Source organism: Squalius cephalus (genome assembly GCF_949319135.1).
Source record: "Squalius cephalus genome assembly, chromosome: 24".
NCBI classification, from domain to species: Eukaryota; Metazoa; Chordata; class Actinopteri; order Cypriniformes; family Leuciscidae; genus Squalius; species Squalius cephalus.
The window spans coordinates 8,044,954-8,060,114 of record NC_137145.1 but is presented as its reverse complement, the minus strand read 5'-3'; the positions used below and the strand labels follow the sequence as shown (position 1 = coordinate 8,060,114).

The 15,161-nt window shown below is 36.9% G+C and overlaps 1 protein-coding gene across 1 annotated transcript in view; it reads left to right on the top strand.

The window, feature by feature from the left end:
- dscama (Down syndrome cell adhesion molecule a) overlaps nucleotides 1-15,161 on the top strand; it is a 79,040-nt gene that overhangs the window by 42,695 nt on the left and 21,184 nt on the right. Inside the window, exons 5-12 of the mRNA XM_079861783.1 lie at nucleotides 1-171; nucleotides 274-549; nucleotides 627-923; nucleotides 2,635-2,910; nucleotides 3,025-3,303; nucleotides 3,399-3,518; nucleotides 4,913-5,092; nucleotides 14,922-15,136. The exon at nucleotides 1-171 is cut by the window's left edge and continues 108 nt beyond it. Of these exons, the coding sequence (XP_079717909.1) occupies nucleotides 1-171; nucleotides 274-549; nucleotides 627-923; nucleotides 2,635-2,910; nucleotides 3,025-3,303; nucleotides 3,399-3,518; nucleotides 4,913-5,092; nucleotides 14,922-15,136 (1,814 nt within the window). The remainder of the gene's footprint in view (nucleotides 172-273; nucleotides 550-626; nucleotides 924-2,634; nucleotides 2,911-3,024; nucleotides 3,304-3,398; nucleotides 3,519-4,912; nucleotides 5,093-14,921; nucleotides 15,137-15,161) is intronic.

The window sequence follows — 15,161 nt, the reverse complement described above, 5'->3', positions numbered from 1 at the left end:
AATACCGCTGGCTGAAGAACAACAGACCACTGGAATCAGACTCGCGTTTCCGTCAGAGCGTGACGGGCCTGCTGATCGAGAGAGCCCAGCCCAGTGACAGCGGCAGCTACGTGTGTGAAGTGTGGAACAGCTTCGGAAACGCAGAGGTCATAGGTCGCCTCACGGTAAAAGGTATATATGTTTCTCATTCCAACATTTTTTTTTTTTGAGTCAGTGAATTCTTAATATCCCATTGATGAAGCAGACATAAATAATGCCACTGTGGTGTTCCAGAACCTCTTAAAGTGGTGGTCAGTCCGCGAAAGGTGAAAGGCAGCGTGGGCAGCCAGGTGTCGCTATCCTGCAGTGTTACTGGTTCAGATGAGTTCGAGCTCTCTTGGTACCGCAACGGCGACAAGATCATTGCCGGCGCCAACGTACGAATGAACGGGATCAATAAGGAGAACCTTGTGATGGACGGGATGGCGAAGAGCGATGGTGGAGCGTACCAATGCTTTGCCAGGAAAGCCAAAATGTCAGCTCAGGACTTCGTGCAAGTCATTTTAGAAGGTCAGCACTGTCCCGGCCTTTTCATTTTGGTTGCATTTTGATTTCTTAAAGCTTAATAAAAACCTCTCTGTCCGCAGACGGAACCCCTAAGATCCTGTCCGCCTTCAGCGAGAAAGTGGTCGGCCCGAACGAGTTTGTCTCCTTGATGTGTCACGTCAAGGGAACTCCACAGCCCGCCGTCACCTGGACGCTGGACGATGACGTCATCACGAAGGACAGTCGGCACCGCATCGGTCACAGTATAACGGCGGAGGGGAACGTGGTCAGCTACCTGAACATCTCCCACACCCAGGTCCGTGACAGCGGGGTCTATCGCTGCACCGGCAACAACTCTGCAGGGACGGTCTCCTACCAGGCTCGAATAAACGTAAGAGGTGCTTGTCAGTTCGACTCCTCCAAAACACACACATATACGTATATTTCATTCTGCTCATCTCAAGTTCATACATGAGACGAGGGCCTGACTAACATCTGCTGTTATTTCATTCCTGCTGAGCTTTTTATTCTTTTAGTTGCTTTTTTTGGTCATGTTCACGCTTTCATATGGCTGGGTGTGTTTTTGTTTTCCTCAAACCACGGTTGTAGATCTCAAGAAGTTTTTAAGTGTCCTTATATCTATATTTTAAACAATATCCTCTGGAGACTTCATATTATCCTTGTGAAAATGAAGTACACTTTAGCATATTTTGAAATAGCGTTCTTATACTGGAAATGTGAACTGAATGTATTGTTTTCTGACAGTTAATTGCATGTTATGCATGTATTAGTTTAAATTGATATGTATTTTATATTATTTTATATTTATATTTTAGCTAATGATGACATTTTGAGTGCCTCTTCTGACCCACTAATTTAAATCTAATGTACAATAACACACTACAGTTAAAATTATAATCAAGTACTTGCTTTTGTATCTTAGTCAACAAATCAAAATAGGTGTTATAGGATTATTAAAACAAAATGATTTAAAATGTACTCTAAAGTAAAACTTTTAATCGGACATTATTAAAAAAGTGCACTAATTAATTTTAGATGATCTGCCAGTACAGTTTTTTAACAATATACTTCTAAGATTTGAAGCACACTACAAGTGCACATTCAATACAATTAAGTATTAAGTACTTCTTTTTCATTAACATTAACTTTTTTGCTCATCAGCTACTGTGACTAGTGGTTATCCAAAGTTAGTAGCCACTCAGCATTTTCACTAGCCACTATTTTGACTTCAATACCATGGGGAAAAACTGCCATATAGATATTTTTTATATTATCTTATAATTTGGCACAGGTATTTTAGGCTACTGTCACTTTAAGACTGACGCACGGATCCGTTATACAGTTACACATGCGTTTACTTTTCTGTTTACGTTCACTTAAAACATAACTGAATGTGTTTACGTGAATACTCGCATTTTGACACTACTTTGTGTGTATTTGTCCGTTTAAGTGCAATAAGCAGCGAAAAATAACTCAATTTAGTACTGAAAGGCAGCTGTGAGCACAAAAATGAATCCGGGAATGAGTAAAATTATGTGCAATACACACAATCCCACGCCGAAATTCAAGCCACCAACATTCATCCGGAGTGAGGGGAGGCGGGTTTGTGTGTAACTCGCTGTCGGAGAGAAGAGAGAGAGAGAAAGAGCAGCTGGTGTTGTGTATCTATTCTGAGGAAAATTAGTAATGGATCGATAGATATTGATATGTATCGAAAAATCTATATTTTTGACAACACTACATTGCACTTAGTTAAATTTTTCAGATGCCTTTTTAAAAGACTGCCATTGAAAAATGTATGTATTACACATAAAAGTGGCTACTGGCTAGTAGTGTTAATGTCAATCCCTGATGGTATAAAAAGGCATGCAATGTGTGAGAAACAGTCAAGTTTAGGAGTATCAAACTACCCTCTTAATTGTTTACTTTGTGTTGTCTTTTTCTTTCTTTGATCTTAGAAAGGCCCTCATCCATAATCCATAAATCTATATTTTCTTTCTTTTTTTGCTACATTTTCTGCAAATTGGATTTCCATCACAATGTCAATATTCTTTTAAAGAGAAGTGTTTCTTTTTTGTACGCTTAAAGGTTCTGCTGACATACGACCAATGAAAAACCTCACAGCTATAGCGGGGCGGGACATGTACATTCACTGCCATGTGATTGGTTACCCGTATTACTCCATCAAATGGTACAAGAACTCCAACCTTCTCCCTTCTAATGACCGTCAAAGGGCGTTCGAGAACAACGGCACGCTGAAGCTGCTGAACGTGCAGAAAGAACTGGACGAAGGAGAGTACAGCTGCCATGTGCTCGTTCAGCCCCAGCTGTTCAAGAACCAGAGTGTCCACGTCACTGTGAAAGGTAGCTAGTGATACTTGACATCTGAAGTAAAATGAGTTAAATAATGTCATTAAAAAGTCCTGTTCAGTTGGTATACAGTAGCAATATTTAACAATGTTCTCTGGTTGTCGTCAGTGCCTCCCTTTATCCAGCCTTTCGAATTCCCACGATATTCCATCGGCCATCGCGTCTTCGTGCCCTGCGTTGTGCGCTCAGGTGACCTTCCCATCTCTATCACCTGGGAGAAAGATGGAAAGCCCATTAATGCCAGCCTGGGTGTTACCATCGACAACATCGACTTCACCAGCTCCATGCGTATCTCCAACCTCCAGCGGGTGCACAACGGCACCTACACCTGCATCGCCCAAAACGATGCCGCTGTCGTCAAATACCAGAGTCAGCTCATTGTTAGAGGTAAGAATAAATGTTAAGCATCCTTTTTTTGTATTATAAATTGAGAAAATTTCACAAAGACACAACTTGAATGTGATTTGTGGATTTTTTTGTAGTTCCACCAAGGTTCAAAGTGCAGCCTCAAGACCAGGATGGAATCTACGGTAAATCTGTCATCTTGAACTGCTCTGCGGATGGAGAGCCACGGCCAACTATTGAGTGGAAATACTCCAAAGGTACTTGGCTTCACTGACAACTGGAACTTTGCATGCAAAAATTCATTTCTTAATTGGTATTTCGTCTTGAAAAATTTATAATCGTTCTTAAAAGCACTTCGGCGGACACTTTCTCACTTGCTTGAGAAACAAAATTGTGGAAGATACAACATATGTAATACACTTTGTTTTCAGAGAATATACCTTGAATTAAGTTTGTTTTTCTTGGAACACTGGCAGAATAGCTTTTTGTTGTTTTAAGAATAAATTTCCCTTTTTTTAGATTTGAAAGCAATTTGCCGGGGGGATGGGGGTAGATAGATAGATAGATAGATAGATAGATAGATAGATAGATAGATAGATAGATAGATAGATAGATAGATAGATAGATAGATAGATAGATCAATTTGCCAAGAGGATGAAAAAATTAAATAATACAAATCTTTAATAATAATATATAAAATATTTCTAGATATAATTTCTGCACTTTACTTTTTCCATGGATGAAAAACATTTCATCACAATTAAGACAAAATCATACTAGGGATGCACCAATATGAAAATTTTGGCCGATACCGATATCCGATAATTCTTTATATTTGAAAGCCGATAACTGATATATTTTGATATATTTGCGAATTTTTGTAGAATTTTTGAGGTCCTGATTACAAAAACAATAGTAGGGCTGTCAAACAATTAATCGCGATTAATCGCATCCAAAATAAAAGTTTGTTTTTACATTATATATGTGTGTATGGTGTATAATTATTTTCTATATATAAATACACACACATGCATGTATATATTTAAGAAATGTTTGCATGTATATACTGTGTATATATATTTATATTATATATAATTTATATTATATATAAATATTTTATATATAAATAACAAATTTTTCTTGAATATATACATGCATGTGCGTGTATTTATATATAGAAAATCATTATACTCCATACACACACATATATTATGTAAAAACAAACTTTTATTTTGGATGCGATTAATCGTTTGACAGCCCTAAACAATAGTCTTACTATTAAAAGCCATGTCCCAAGCACACAATTATAATGTCCTCGTTATGTTTTTATGTAGCCTATATGACAGACTTGTGCTGCATGTTCCACTGAACTGTATTTTCCATTTTGAAGTGATTTCAATAATATTTCAAGCAATTCAAAACAATCATGGTGAACAGAGTGCATCTGAAGTGTCTCAGCTGACGGAAATATTCCATCTGCTAAATGATTAAATCTAAAAGTACATTTCTTTTTTAAGAATAAAGTGCACAATTTTATTTTATTTTTTACATTTTAAAACAATTTGCCAGTGGTGAAAAAAAAGGGGGGGAAGTATGATGTCACTGTTTTTTGTGGCGCTTTAACTAGAGGACGTCTTCCTCTCTTTGCCAGGTGCTGGGGTGCCCCAGTTTCAACCCATTGCTCTAAACTCCGGCTTCAGGGTCCAGCTGCTCGGGAATGGCTCACTATTGATAAAGCATGTTCTTGAGGAGGACGCAGGTTATTACCTGTGCAAGGTCAGCAATGATGTGGGAGCCGATGTCAGCAAGTCCATGTACCTCAACGTGAAAAGTAAGAAACAATATTATACTGAATGAAAGATGATTGTTTTGACGGTTCGCTTTGCAGTTCTGCTAAAATTCTAACCTCTCAGCCATACTGAGGTGAATATTTAGGTGTTTGTTATGAGGTACAAGAGACACTTGCCCAGTTGTATTGACAATCCTTTGGGTTAAACCTCTTAAGGACACTATGGTGAAAGTTCATAGAACAACCTTCTGCAAAACCAATCAAATGTGTGTTTGGGTCACAGCTTTTTGTATCGTGAGGGATTGGAATTTTTCTTTGTATCATTATTGTAGATATTAAGTGTAAACCAGAGTTGTCTGTGTCAGGTTGAGAGGGTTTCTGCAGTAAAAGTCTCTTTGTCTGCCTTAGACACATGTGGGTGTTTATCCATGAGTAGCCAAAACCCTTTTCCCCCTCATTACACTGTGAACTCCTGTAGGAGCTGACATGTGAAAAGGCTTGTGCTTTCAATGTGTTTAATGTGTGTGTGCATGTCTCACTTTTTCTGTTTCCACCCACTCTCTGTTACACTCTGTTACCACACACATACAGTACACACATAGGGAGAGAAAAAGCAGTAAATATTGCTTCAGATTATATTCCAAAAATCCTTCATGATGGTTGCGAGAGTTTTTTCAATTATAAATTCTAAGTAGATTTGTCCACAACATGATGTATTTCAGAGTAAAATAGGGCATTTTTAACATTTTTTTTAATTATTATTAAAAAAATGTATAATTTTTTCTATATTTTTTCTAAAAAAAAAAAAAATTCTTAGAACTGTTTGGCCCGACAGTGGAAAAGCAGCTAATGTTTACTTATAAACTTTTGAAGGCTACATGCTGTTTAAATGTATTATTTACCACATTTTAATTATTATCATCATAAATAATAAACTCATTTAATTTAATTAATATTTTTATTTATGAATAGTTATATAATATAGAAAACTGATTTTGCTATGGTACCGAAATTAGTACCGAGGACTGTGAAATTTTACTGTTATCGGTACTGGCTACTGGAATTTTAGCACTGTGACAACCTTAAAGATGCGTGTCCTCAAAAGCTAAAAACAGCAGCACTCTTCTGAAGACACCTCGCTGCAGGCGCTTGAGTGCACTTTTTTCAGTTGAGACGCTATATGTGCTATGATACAGAATATACACGGAACTGTTAGTATCTGATTTCGCAAATAGTTTGTTTCTGAATATAAAAATGTCGACACAACGTAACATACTTGCTCTGGCACTAGTTTTGGATGAAGAGATGTGCTTGTTGTCATTTTGTTATCTTTGTACAAGCAGAATATTACGGTTGGTCATGTGGTGATTGTCCCGCCCCTCCTCCACTCTGATTGGACGGCTGGGTAAAAAGTGTGTGTTTTACCCAAAGTAGAACATTCAACTCTTGACGACCGGTAGAGAACAGCAAACGCTCAGCGTGAAATAGTCGCTCAGCGCCTCGTCACGCTACTGTAAATACGTTAGCCTCGGGAAAAAACGATTTAGTGGACACATGACCTAATTGCAGGTTTGCGTAATATTCTGAGTTTGCATTTTACTGTTTTAAAACACAGCCTTAATAATCTAGAAAACAAAGCAACTTGTGTTATTTACTTAAAGTAACTCAGATATTTTGTTGTAAATTTAAAAGTAATGTGTTACTTTACTAGTGACAAAAAAGTAATCTGATTACATTACTCGCGTTACTTGTGATGCATCACCCCCAACAGTGAATATAATAAGATTTATTATAATAAGACCTGGAACGTGTATTTGTAGAAAGTAAATTGGGTCAGTTTTGATTTCATGTTGACTTCATCAAAGATGTTTATTTAAAATGCAGTAATATCTTTGTACACTTGTGTGACTCAAATAAATGCTGAAATCCATTTGATTTAACCGTGTTTTTCTACAGCTTGTGACACGGCAGCTAAATGAACTGTTTTAATGTCGGGTTATCCGACTATTCCCTGTCTGCCTATGCAAAGGAGGCTGCGTTCTCATTTGATCAGAGTGTGATGTTAGAGAGACTTATTTTCACACCCTGCTCTTATCAGCACGCAGCAGGAGCTTCCCTGCAGAGCCGCTCTCTCTGCCCAATACAACCTCTTCTTCATGCTCCCTCCCTTACTCCCCATTCTCTCTGCCGTCTCCTTCTCATGTCGTGTAACAACACTCACTCTGTTCTCGGAGAGATCGATCAGGCTGACAGGTGAAATACTGTCGTACAGGCTTGTCGTGGTGTTTGTGTGGAAAGCTCTGCTCCCGGAGGTACAGGTCTGTTGTTGTGGCTCGCTGGTGTAACTCGAGTCTCCCTGAGAGATTTGTTTCAGGGTCCGCTGCGATCTCTTCAGTTTACCGCAAACAAGCTCCTCGTTAAGATCAACCCTGATCAGTGCTGAGAGTTCGGTTCATGTCCCCATAGCCACAGAATAGAAGGAGAGAATCGGATCCTTCTGGAACAAAACAGGAAAAATTCTTAAATCCATTACTCAATACTCAAACCTGATTTGAAACTCTACTTACTACAACAATAATAAAAAAAAAACAATATCAGTTTTTCAGTTGAGTTGTTTTAACTTCTTTATGAGAAATACATATCTAAGTGCTGATTTTTTAAATATAGTGTTGTAAAAGAAGATTATGAAAGGTTTGCATGCTAATGTAGTTAGCTGTATTTGGAATGGAAGATGAGTTGTACTGCTTATGGTGTGGTATATACAGTGTAGACATATTTGATTTAATCTGAAACAGATTCTTTTATTCATTTCATGAGTGGGGTTCAATTAACAATAATTGCTAAAAATAAAGATGCAATAATGTTTTTATACCTTTTTATTTTTTAACAGCACAAACAGGGTGGGAAAAGGCTTCCAAATGAAGATCAGATTGAGGAAAGAAAATTCTGTGCATTGCATTCTTTTGTATACCCCAGATTTTGGTCAAAAATGTGATTTAGGTCACAATCTGGGCATGCTATGCGAGGCTAGTTGTAACACACATGGTTTAAACGTTTCCACACATGCTAGCACAACAAAACTTTAATTTGCTAGTTGCCATATCGACAGTATATATATCACTGAACTTTTAACCATAGCAAAAGTACATTTCTTACTTTTAGTGTTTATTTAAAATGAGACAAATACTGCATGCTATTATTTTAATCTCCAATTAGTTATTTAAAGGTGCAGTGAGCGATTGCTGAGAAACACTGTTGATCTGCTCAAACTGCCCAAACATTGCTCTGCCCCCAAAATGCACAAACACTCTGTGAGTGGATGACTATTTATCATAGCTAAAGCACAGCAAAATAATGTTTTGCAAAAAAATAAAGTGAAGATGAGGAACGAATGACAAGGAAGAACAAAAAATGAAAATACAAGAGTATATACAAGCAAGAGTTCGCTGTTAGTCGCCAGCAGCAGCACACCAGCTCCAAACAAACAATGATACTCAAAATTGTCCTGTTACTACTGTAGCTAGCATTACAACAACAGCATATCTTGGTTCTGTGAAACGTAGCAAAACCAATGCTACTGATGTATGGAGCAGAAACAAACCAACCTCAGCGTCCTTTTTCAGGCCTTCCCGCTTCAGTCTCTCCAGCGCTGGAAAGCTTTTCTAATATTAACACAGCCCCTTAAGCTCTTGCCTGATCATAACCCTTCTTTTTCCAATGATATTCCTCTGAGCTTTTCTCTTTTGTAATGTCTCTCAGCCATCTCTTTCTACAGTCTTTCTTCAAATCTCTATCTTGCTCCCTCTCTCTCCTCCCCCATCATGAGTTGACACTCCCCCTACTGCTGATTGGCTACAAGTGTGACGCTCGGTCCAATCCACTTTTCAATAGCGTTTCTCAGAAACCGCTTACTGCACCTTTAATGCTAGCTTACAATGTCCCCTGCTATTAGAACTATGCTATTCTATGATGTTAGCCATGTAATTCAAATACAAAACTTTTATATGGCTGCAGAAATAGTTAGTATTATGCGATGTAGAATGTAGAGGCACTGTTGCTTGACCGTACAGTGCAATTTTCAGGAAATCCTGCTGAGAAAAGAACAGCTGATAATCCCAAGAAACTCTCTATATAACGAGATATAATGGAGTGTCACGTCAATGGCTGTTTTACTATAATTCCTCCCCTCCTTCACTCTGATTGGCCGCAAGCTTTTCCATTTCCCGTATCATGATGCGGCTCATTCTCCACGCAAAGCCCAATGGTGCAGTAAAGGAGGATATCAGGCCGCGATGAACACGGCCACTTAACCAGTCAGCTCACTGTTTACCCCAGTGCATCGTGGGGCAGGGGATGCTGTACACATGCATGTAATCTGCCCGCCAGCCCAGTGAGGCGGAGGGTCTTGGCCTACATCCACCACACACAGCCCTGAGCGCTGATGCGATAGGGGATGATGGGTGCCCTCAGAAAGCCTGCGGGGAGCCAGGAGCCGCTATGAGACTAAGACAGGAGAGACATTACACTGGAGGAAGCCTCCATCTCCAGCTCCAGTCATTCCTGTTTCATTTGTTGCATTTGGTTATGCGCCCTAGAAACAAAGCAGTGTTCATTTTTAACATATTAGAAATAATATGTGTTGCATTTTTTTATATTTATTATATTTAAGATACATTATTTATGAATAATTAATATTTTTTTATAAGTTTACATTATAAATATTAAATATATAAAATACACTTATAGTGTAGTGTATGTAACACTGCATAATGTGCATATAGTTAACACAAACCAAAAATATATATTATTGCTGTATATATTTTACAGCATTTATATAACCTTTGTTAATGTTAGTTAATAAAGATAACATTGCTCGTTGTTCATGTTAGTTTACAGATCATTAAATAAGATATTGATTATGAACAGATACATTTTGATGAAAATATATTAGTTAATGTTGAAATTAACATAAAAAATTATAAATAACGGTACTGTTACTGTAGAAGTATTATGCATTATTATTTTTTTAACTTTTATAAATCTTTTATAAATTCTATTATAAATATTGTATGTATATTTATATAAATATAATTATTTTGAACTGTGGTTTGAAATATTGATTTCATTTTTTTTTTTTTTTAGATTTGCCTTTTACATTATTATTTAGTATATTGTTTTAAGTTTAAGAAGCTGTTAAATGGCAGTTTTCATTGTGACAACTTACCCCTTATACTGTAGTATGGCAACATGCCCCTCTATTGGAGCACAGAAGGTTATCAAGTTAAATGAACAATATCTTTTTTGTAAACTTTAATGTTCAGCTTTAAATATTAATTTTTTTTCTGTACAACAGAAACTGGATCATTTCCCTGTGTCTGCACCAAACATGCGGCAAACGTGTCTCCGATTCACAGATTTATGTGTGGATTGATAGTTTGGGGTCAAATGTCATAGAGCTGTGCAAAGCAAACTGTCAATTCTGACCCTTGTGACCTAATTAGACTGATTAGTTTGACAACCCCTCCAGCCTTATACACATCAAGACATTAAACAACACACAATCGTTCTTTTCCTCTCGTGCTATTTTTTTTCTCATTCCGAAAAGGAATGAAAAAGGACGAAGTTACCAGCGTCATCCTATCAGAGAAAGATATTCAGCCTCGGATCCATGATACAAACATGCAGGCTAGTAACTGCTCTCCTCTGAAAATCAATTCTGGATGTTTGTTCTATTCTTGTCCTCCATTGACAGCACCCTCTTACAGCTGGGGGAGAGCAGGCAGGCCGGAGCTGGTTGGCATGGTAACGTGTCCAGGTGAAAGGGGGGTGGGGGGGGACTCTCATGGGAGGGGGTGAGGAAAGCAGCCAGGATTCCCTGCGGACTGGATATAAACCAGAGACCACAGACTCCTACTGCATCTCAGTCAGCTAGACCTGTCAAGGACAAACATCTGAAAATGAGCTCTGTTTTTAGATAGATGGATGGATGGATGGATGGATGGATGGATGGATGGATGGATAGATGGATAGATAGATAGATAGATAGATAGATAGATAGATAGATAGATAGATAGATAGATAGATAGATAGATAGATAGATAGATAGATAGATAGATAGATAGATAGATGGATGGATGGATGGATGGATGGATGGATAGATGGATAGAATTTAAAGTGACAGACAACAATAAAGATAGATAGATAGATAGATAGATAGATAGATAGATAGATAGATAGATAGATAGATAGATAGATAGATAGATAGATAGAATTTAAAGTGACAGACAACAATAAAGATAGATAGATAGATAGATAGATAGATAGATAGATAGATAGATAGATAGATAGATAGATGGACGCTATTATAGTTATATTTATTGTTATCATTCTTGGTGTGAATGGGCCTCATGAAAATCAAAGCCATAAATCTAAACAAGTTGTGTTCCAAATTTGAGGTTGATACCTCAAAAAATTAGTTTTCAGTAAAATTTGGTTTGGGCGCAGTACCAAACGTTTCCACTAGATGAAATTAGTTTCCCATTGATTTCCAATGCAGTAATTTTTTGTGTGACTATTTTTTTCAGGACCATTTAACCGTTTCTAATCATGTCCATGATTTTTTTTTCCTTTTTTCACATAGCAAGTTCCGAAACCTTTATCAACTTTCGTTCCATTCCGATGAAGTAAAAAATTCTATAAAAAAAAAAAAACCCCAACACACAAAACTTAATTTCAAAGTGTTGTGAAATCAGTTACAATACATTAAGTTCCTCTTAAGGAAGGAAAACAAACAAGTTTGTTACAAAAATTCATTTGTGGTTCTCATTAACGTTAGTACCATCAATAGTGTGTTTCACCAGTAATATTTCTATAATGAAATTGTGCCAAACATAGATTGCAAATGAATTCTTGTAAAAATTCCCTGGATTTGATTTATAAATAAATTTGCTGTGTCCTTTTTACTCTTAGTAAAGTAGAATCCAGTTATGAATGATTTGTGTATTAAATTTGAACGCGTTTTGTCAGCTTTATAAACAGTTTGGGTACATAAATGTGTTAAATAAATGTATTACATAAGTTAACACATTAATGTTGGCAGATACACTGTTTTAATGAACCTTTTATACTCTGATGCAGTTTGCTTTGACTAAAGAGAACACAAGTTGTGAAGTGTTTGTTAAATTCATGATCAGGGATTCATTTTTCCTCTCAGGTAAATAATGCTGAATCTGTGTTGTTATCTCATTCTTTCTCTCGGGATGGCTGAACATCACTTTCTCTGCCCCTGATAGACCAGAGTATGAAAGCAGCTACCTTGAGAAACTGTGTGTAAATGTGTGTTTTCGTGACACATGCAAAAACATCATAATGTGCACGCTCAAAAGCAGCCTAACGCGGATCATTTTTGTCCATTTACGACCCCTAAATGAATGAGTAAAACGAGCCTGAGTGAATCCGAGAGGATTCAGAAGAGACGTAAATCACTCCTACAGCCGGAGAGCAAGTTCCTGCCCAGCAACACACCGTTCTTCGGTCTGGATCTCAGGAGGGGAATTAGCACCTTCCCTTTCAGTCCAACTGCTGCTTATAATTCTGCTGGATATTAAAGAAATACATCAACACAGCAATTATGCAGTCATGATGAAGACAGCTCGAAGCCTGAGGGAAGATGCGGCTGCCCCTCCAACACAGAGCCTACTTCCCTCTTTAGTGTTTTATTCTGGATAATCACATAACTCCCGAGCTCTCGGCCGGGATAAGAAATAGGATGCCAGTTTAGGCTGCCTGCGTCTTTTAGTGGGGGACTGTGCAGCTTCATTTTTATCCTCTGATCAACTGTAGTCGTATTAAGAGACTTGCACGTGTACTCTCAGTGTTTACAAATGAAAATGCTAACAGGGTAGACATGCTCAGTGACTGTTAGCTTATGGGGTGTCAATATGCAGTTAATTGGGATATCTTCTGAAATGTTGATATTAATCATACTCGTATTGTAACTTTTTGCTCAAGTCATGCCAAAAAAATATATTCGGGCTGGTCCAGCTAATGCACATGCAACAAACTAAAAAAAAAAAAAAAAAGATGCCACAATCACAAAGGGTCATGTTCATATTTGGAATGTTTTTTTGTTTCTTATATTTTATGTATATTTTTTTAAATCACATTTAAGTGAGCATAGGGATGAATTTTACTTTGGTTTGAGCGGGGGGGGGGGGGGATGCGGGGGCGGGGGGGGGGGTTCTCAGCTTATATTTTAATTTAATTTTATGTTTTAGTATAATTCTGTTGTGCTTTTGTATAATTATATTTATATTTTTGTATATTGTATATATATATTTTTTTATTTTAGTTTGAGTATTTTTAGTACTTCAACTTAAACATACAAAAAAACAGTTTTTCATTATGTTGAAAACATTATTCATTATATATATATATATATATATATATATATATATATATACACACACACATTTTCACAATGTATATACATGTGTATGAGCGTCAGATATTGAAGCATGGTTGAAAGTGACAAAAAGTGACATCTTGGGTTTGAGAATGTGTTGATATATATATATATATATATACACACACATTTTCACAATGTATATACATGTGTATATATATATATATATATATATATATATATATATATGTATATATATATATATTATATAATATTAATATATTATATTGTCACGGGTTGTAGGGTACACGAACAAGAAGACAATGATAAAGGATTAAATAGTACTTTAATATAACTCACTGATTATGTCACAAAGGATAACCTCCACAACACATTAACGAGACCGGACAATTAACACTGAAAACACAGGAACTTTTATACAGATGATAATACGGTAAACACAGCTGGACAGAATGACAAATCATAAGTTACCATGACGACACATGATTGGCAGGAACAGAACAAAGGAGAACAGGAACCAATGAATACTAACTAAAAATCTGTGAAACACAGACAGACTAAGAGTGACTATTATATTATATTATATTATATTATATTATATTATATTATATTATATTATATTATATTATATTATATTATATTATATTATATTATATTATATAAATTTCAGTTACTGAAAACTATTTTTAGTTTTAGTTAACAACACCATTTTTTTGTCACCTCTCTTGTATTAGCTATTGATGTTTGTACTCTTGTTTTCCCTCTAATAATGATGTCACTTCCTGGATGATGATGTCATTAAAGGAACTACATTTTTTTAAAAATAAAAAAAATAAATGATGGGGATATTTCTTATAAATTACTATTTTTTTCCCATGCAGCATGTGGATAATGCTACTTGGCATAGTGTGATATAAGACTGAAAAACAAGCAACTTTAAAAATTGTAAAACCATAAAATATGAGATGTTTTAAAATCAGGGATGTAAACAAAATAAAACATTGCTAAAGCAAATTTTTTTTTTTCTGCTGCTATGCTGAGAATTGCTGGAGTGAATAAGAGATGACATGTAAACGGTCGGGACTTTCAACCTGACACACTCAATCACATCACACGCTGTACCGGCGCTCCCACGTACCCGCCTGGTGCTCCGATTCCCCAATGAATGCCTGTGAGGAACGTGTGTGTGCATGTGTGTGGGATAATAACTGTACCTCTGCATAAAGCATCACATTCAATCTTGTATTTGCCATAGAGCTGTGAAACATTTGCCTTGTCTCGAGTAGGAAAGTGTTCTGATCCTTGCTGTTGCAAAACGTTACATGGCACTTGCACGAGTGTAAGTTAAAAGTCATTGATGTCATGAGAAAAACTCGCTCTTTCATCACTCGCAGAGATGGCATGTGTCCTCATGAATCATGATGCATTTTATTTTCTCCTTCTCAGTTCCGGCCATGATAACATCGTATCCCAACAACTCTCTGGCAACGAAAGGAGAGAAGATCGAGATGAGCTGCAAGGCCCACGGTGAGAAGCCCATCATGGTTAGATGGGAGAAGGAGGTGGAAAAGGAGAAGCAGTCGCATATGATCAATCCAGACATGTGGCGGCACACGGTCACAGTCAAGAACGTCGGCGACGAGGTCGTCTCCACCCTGCAGGTCGGCTTCTTCATTTGTGCATTGT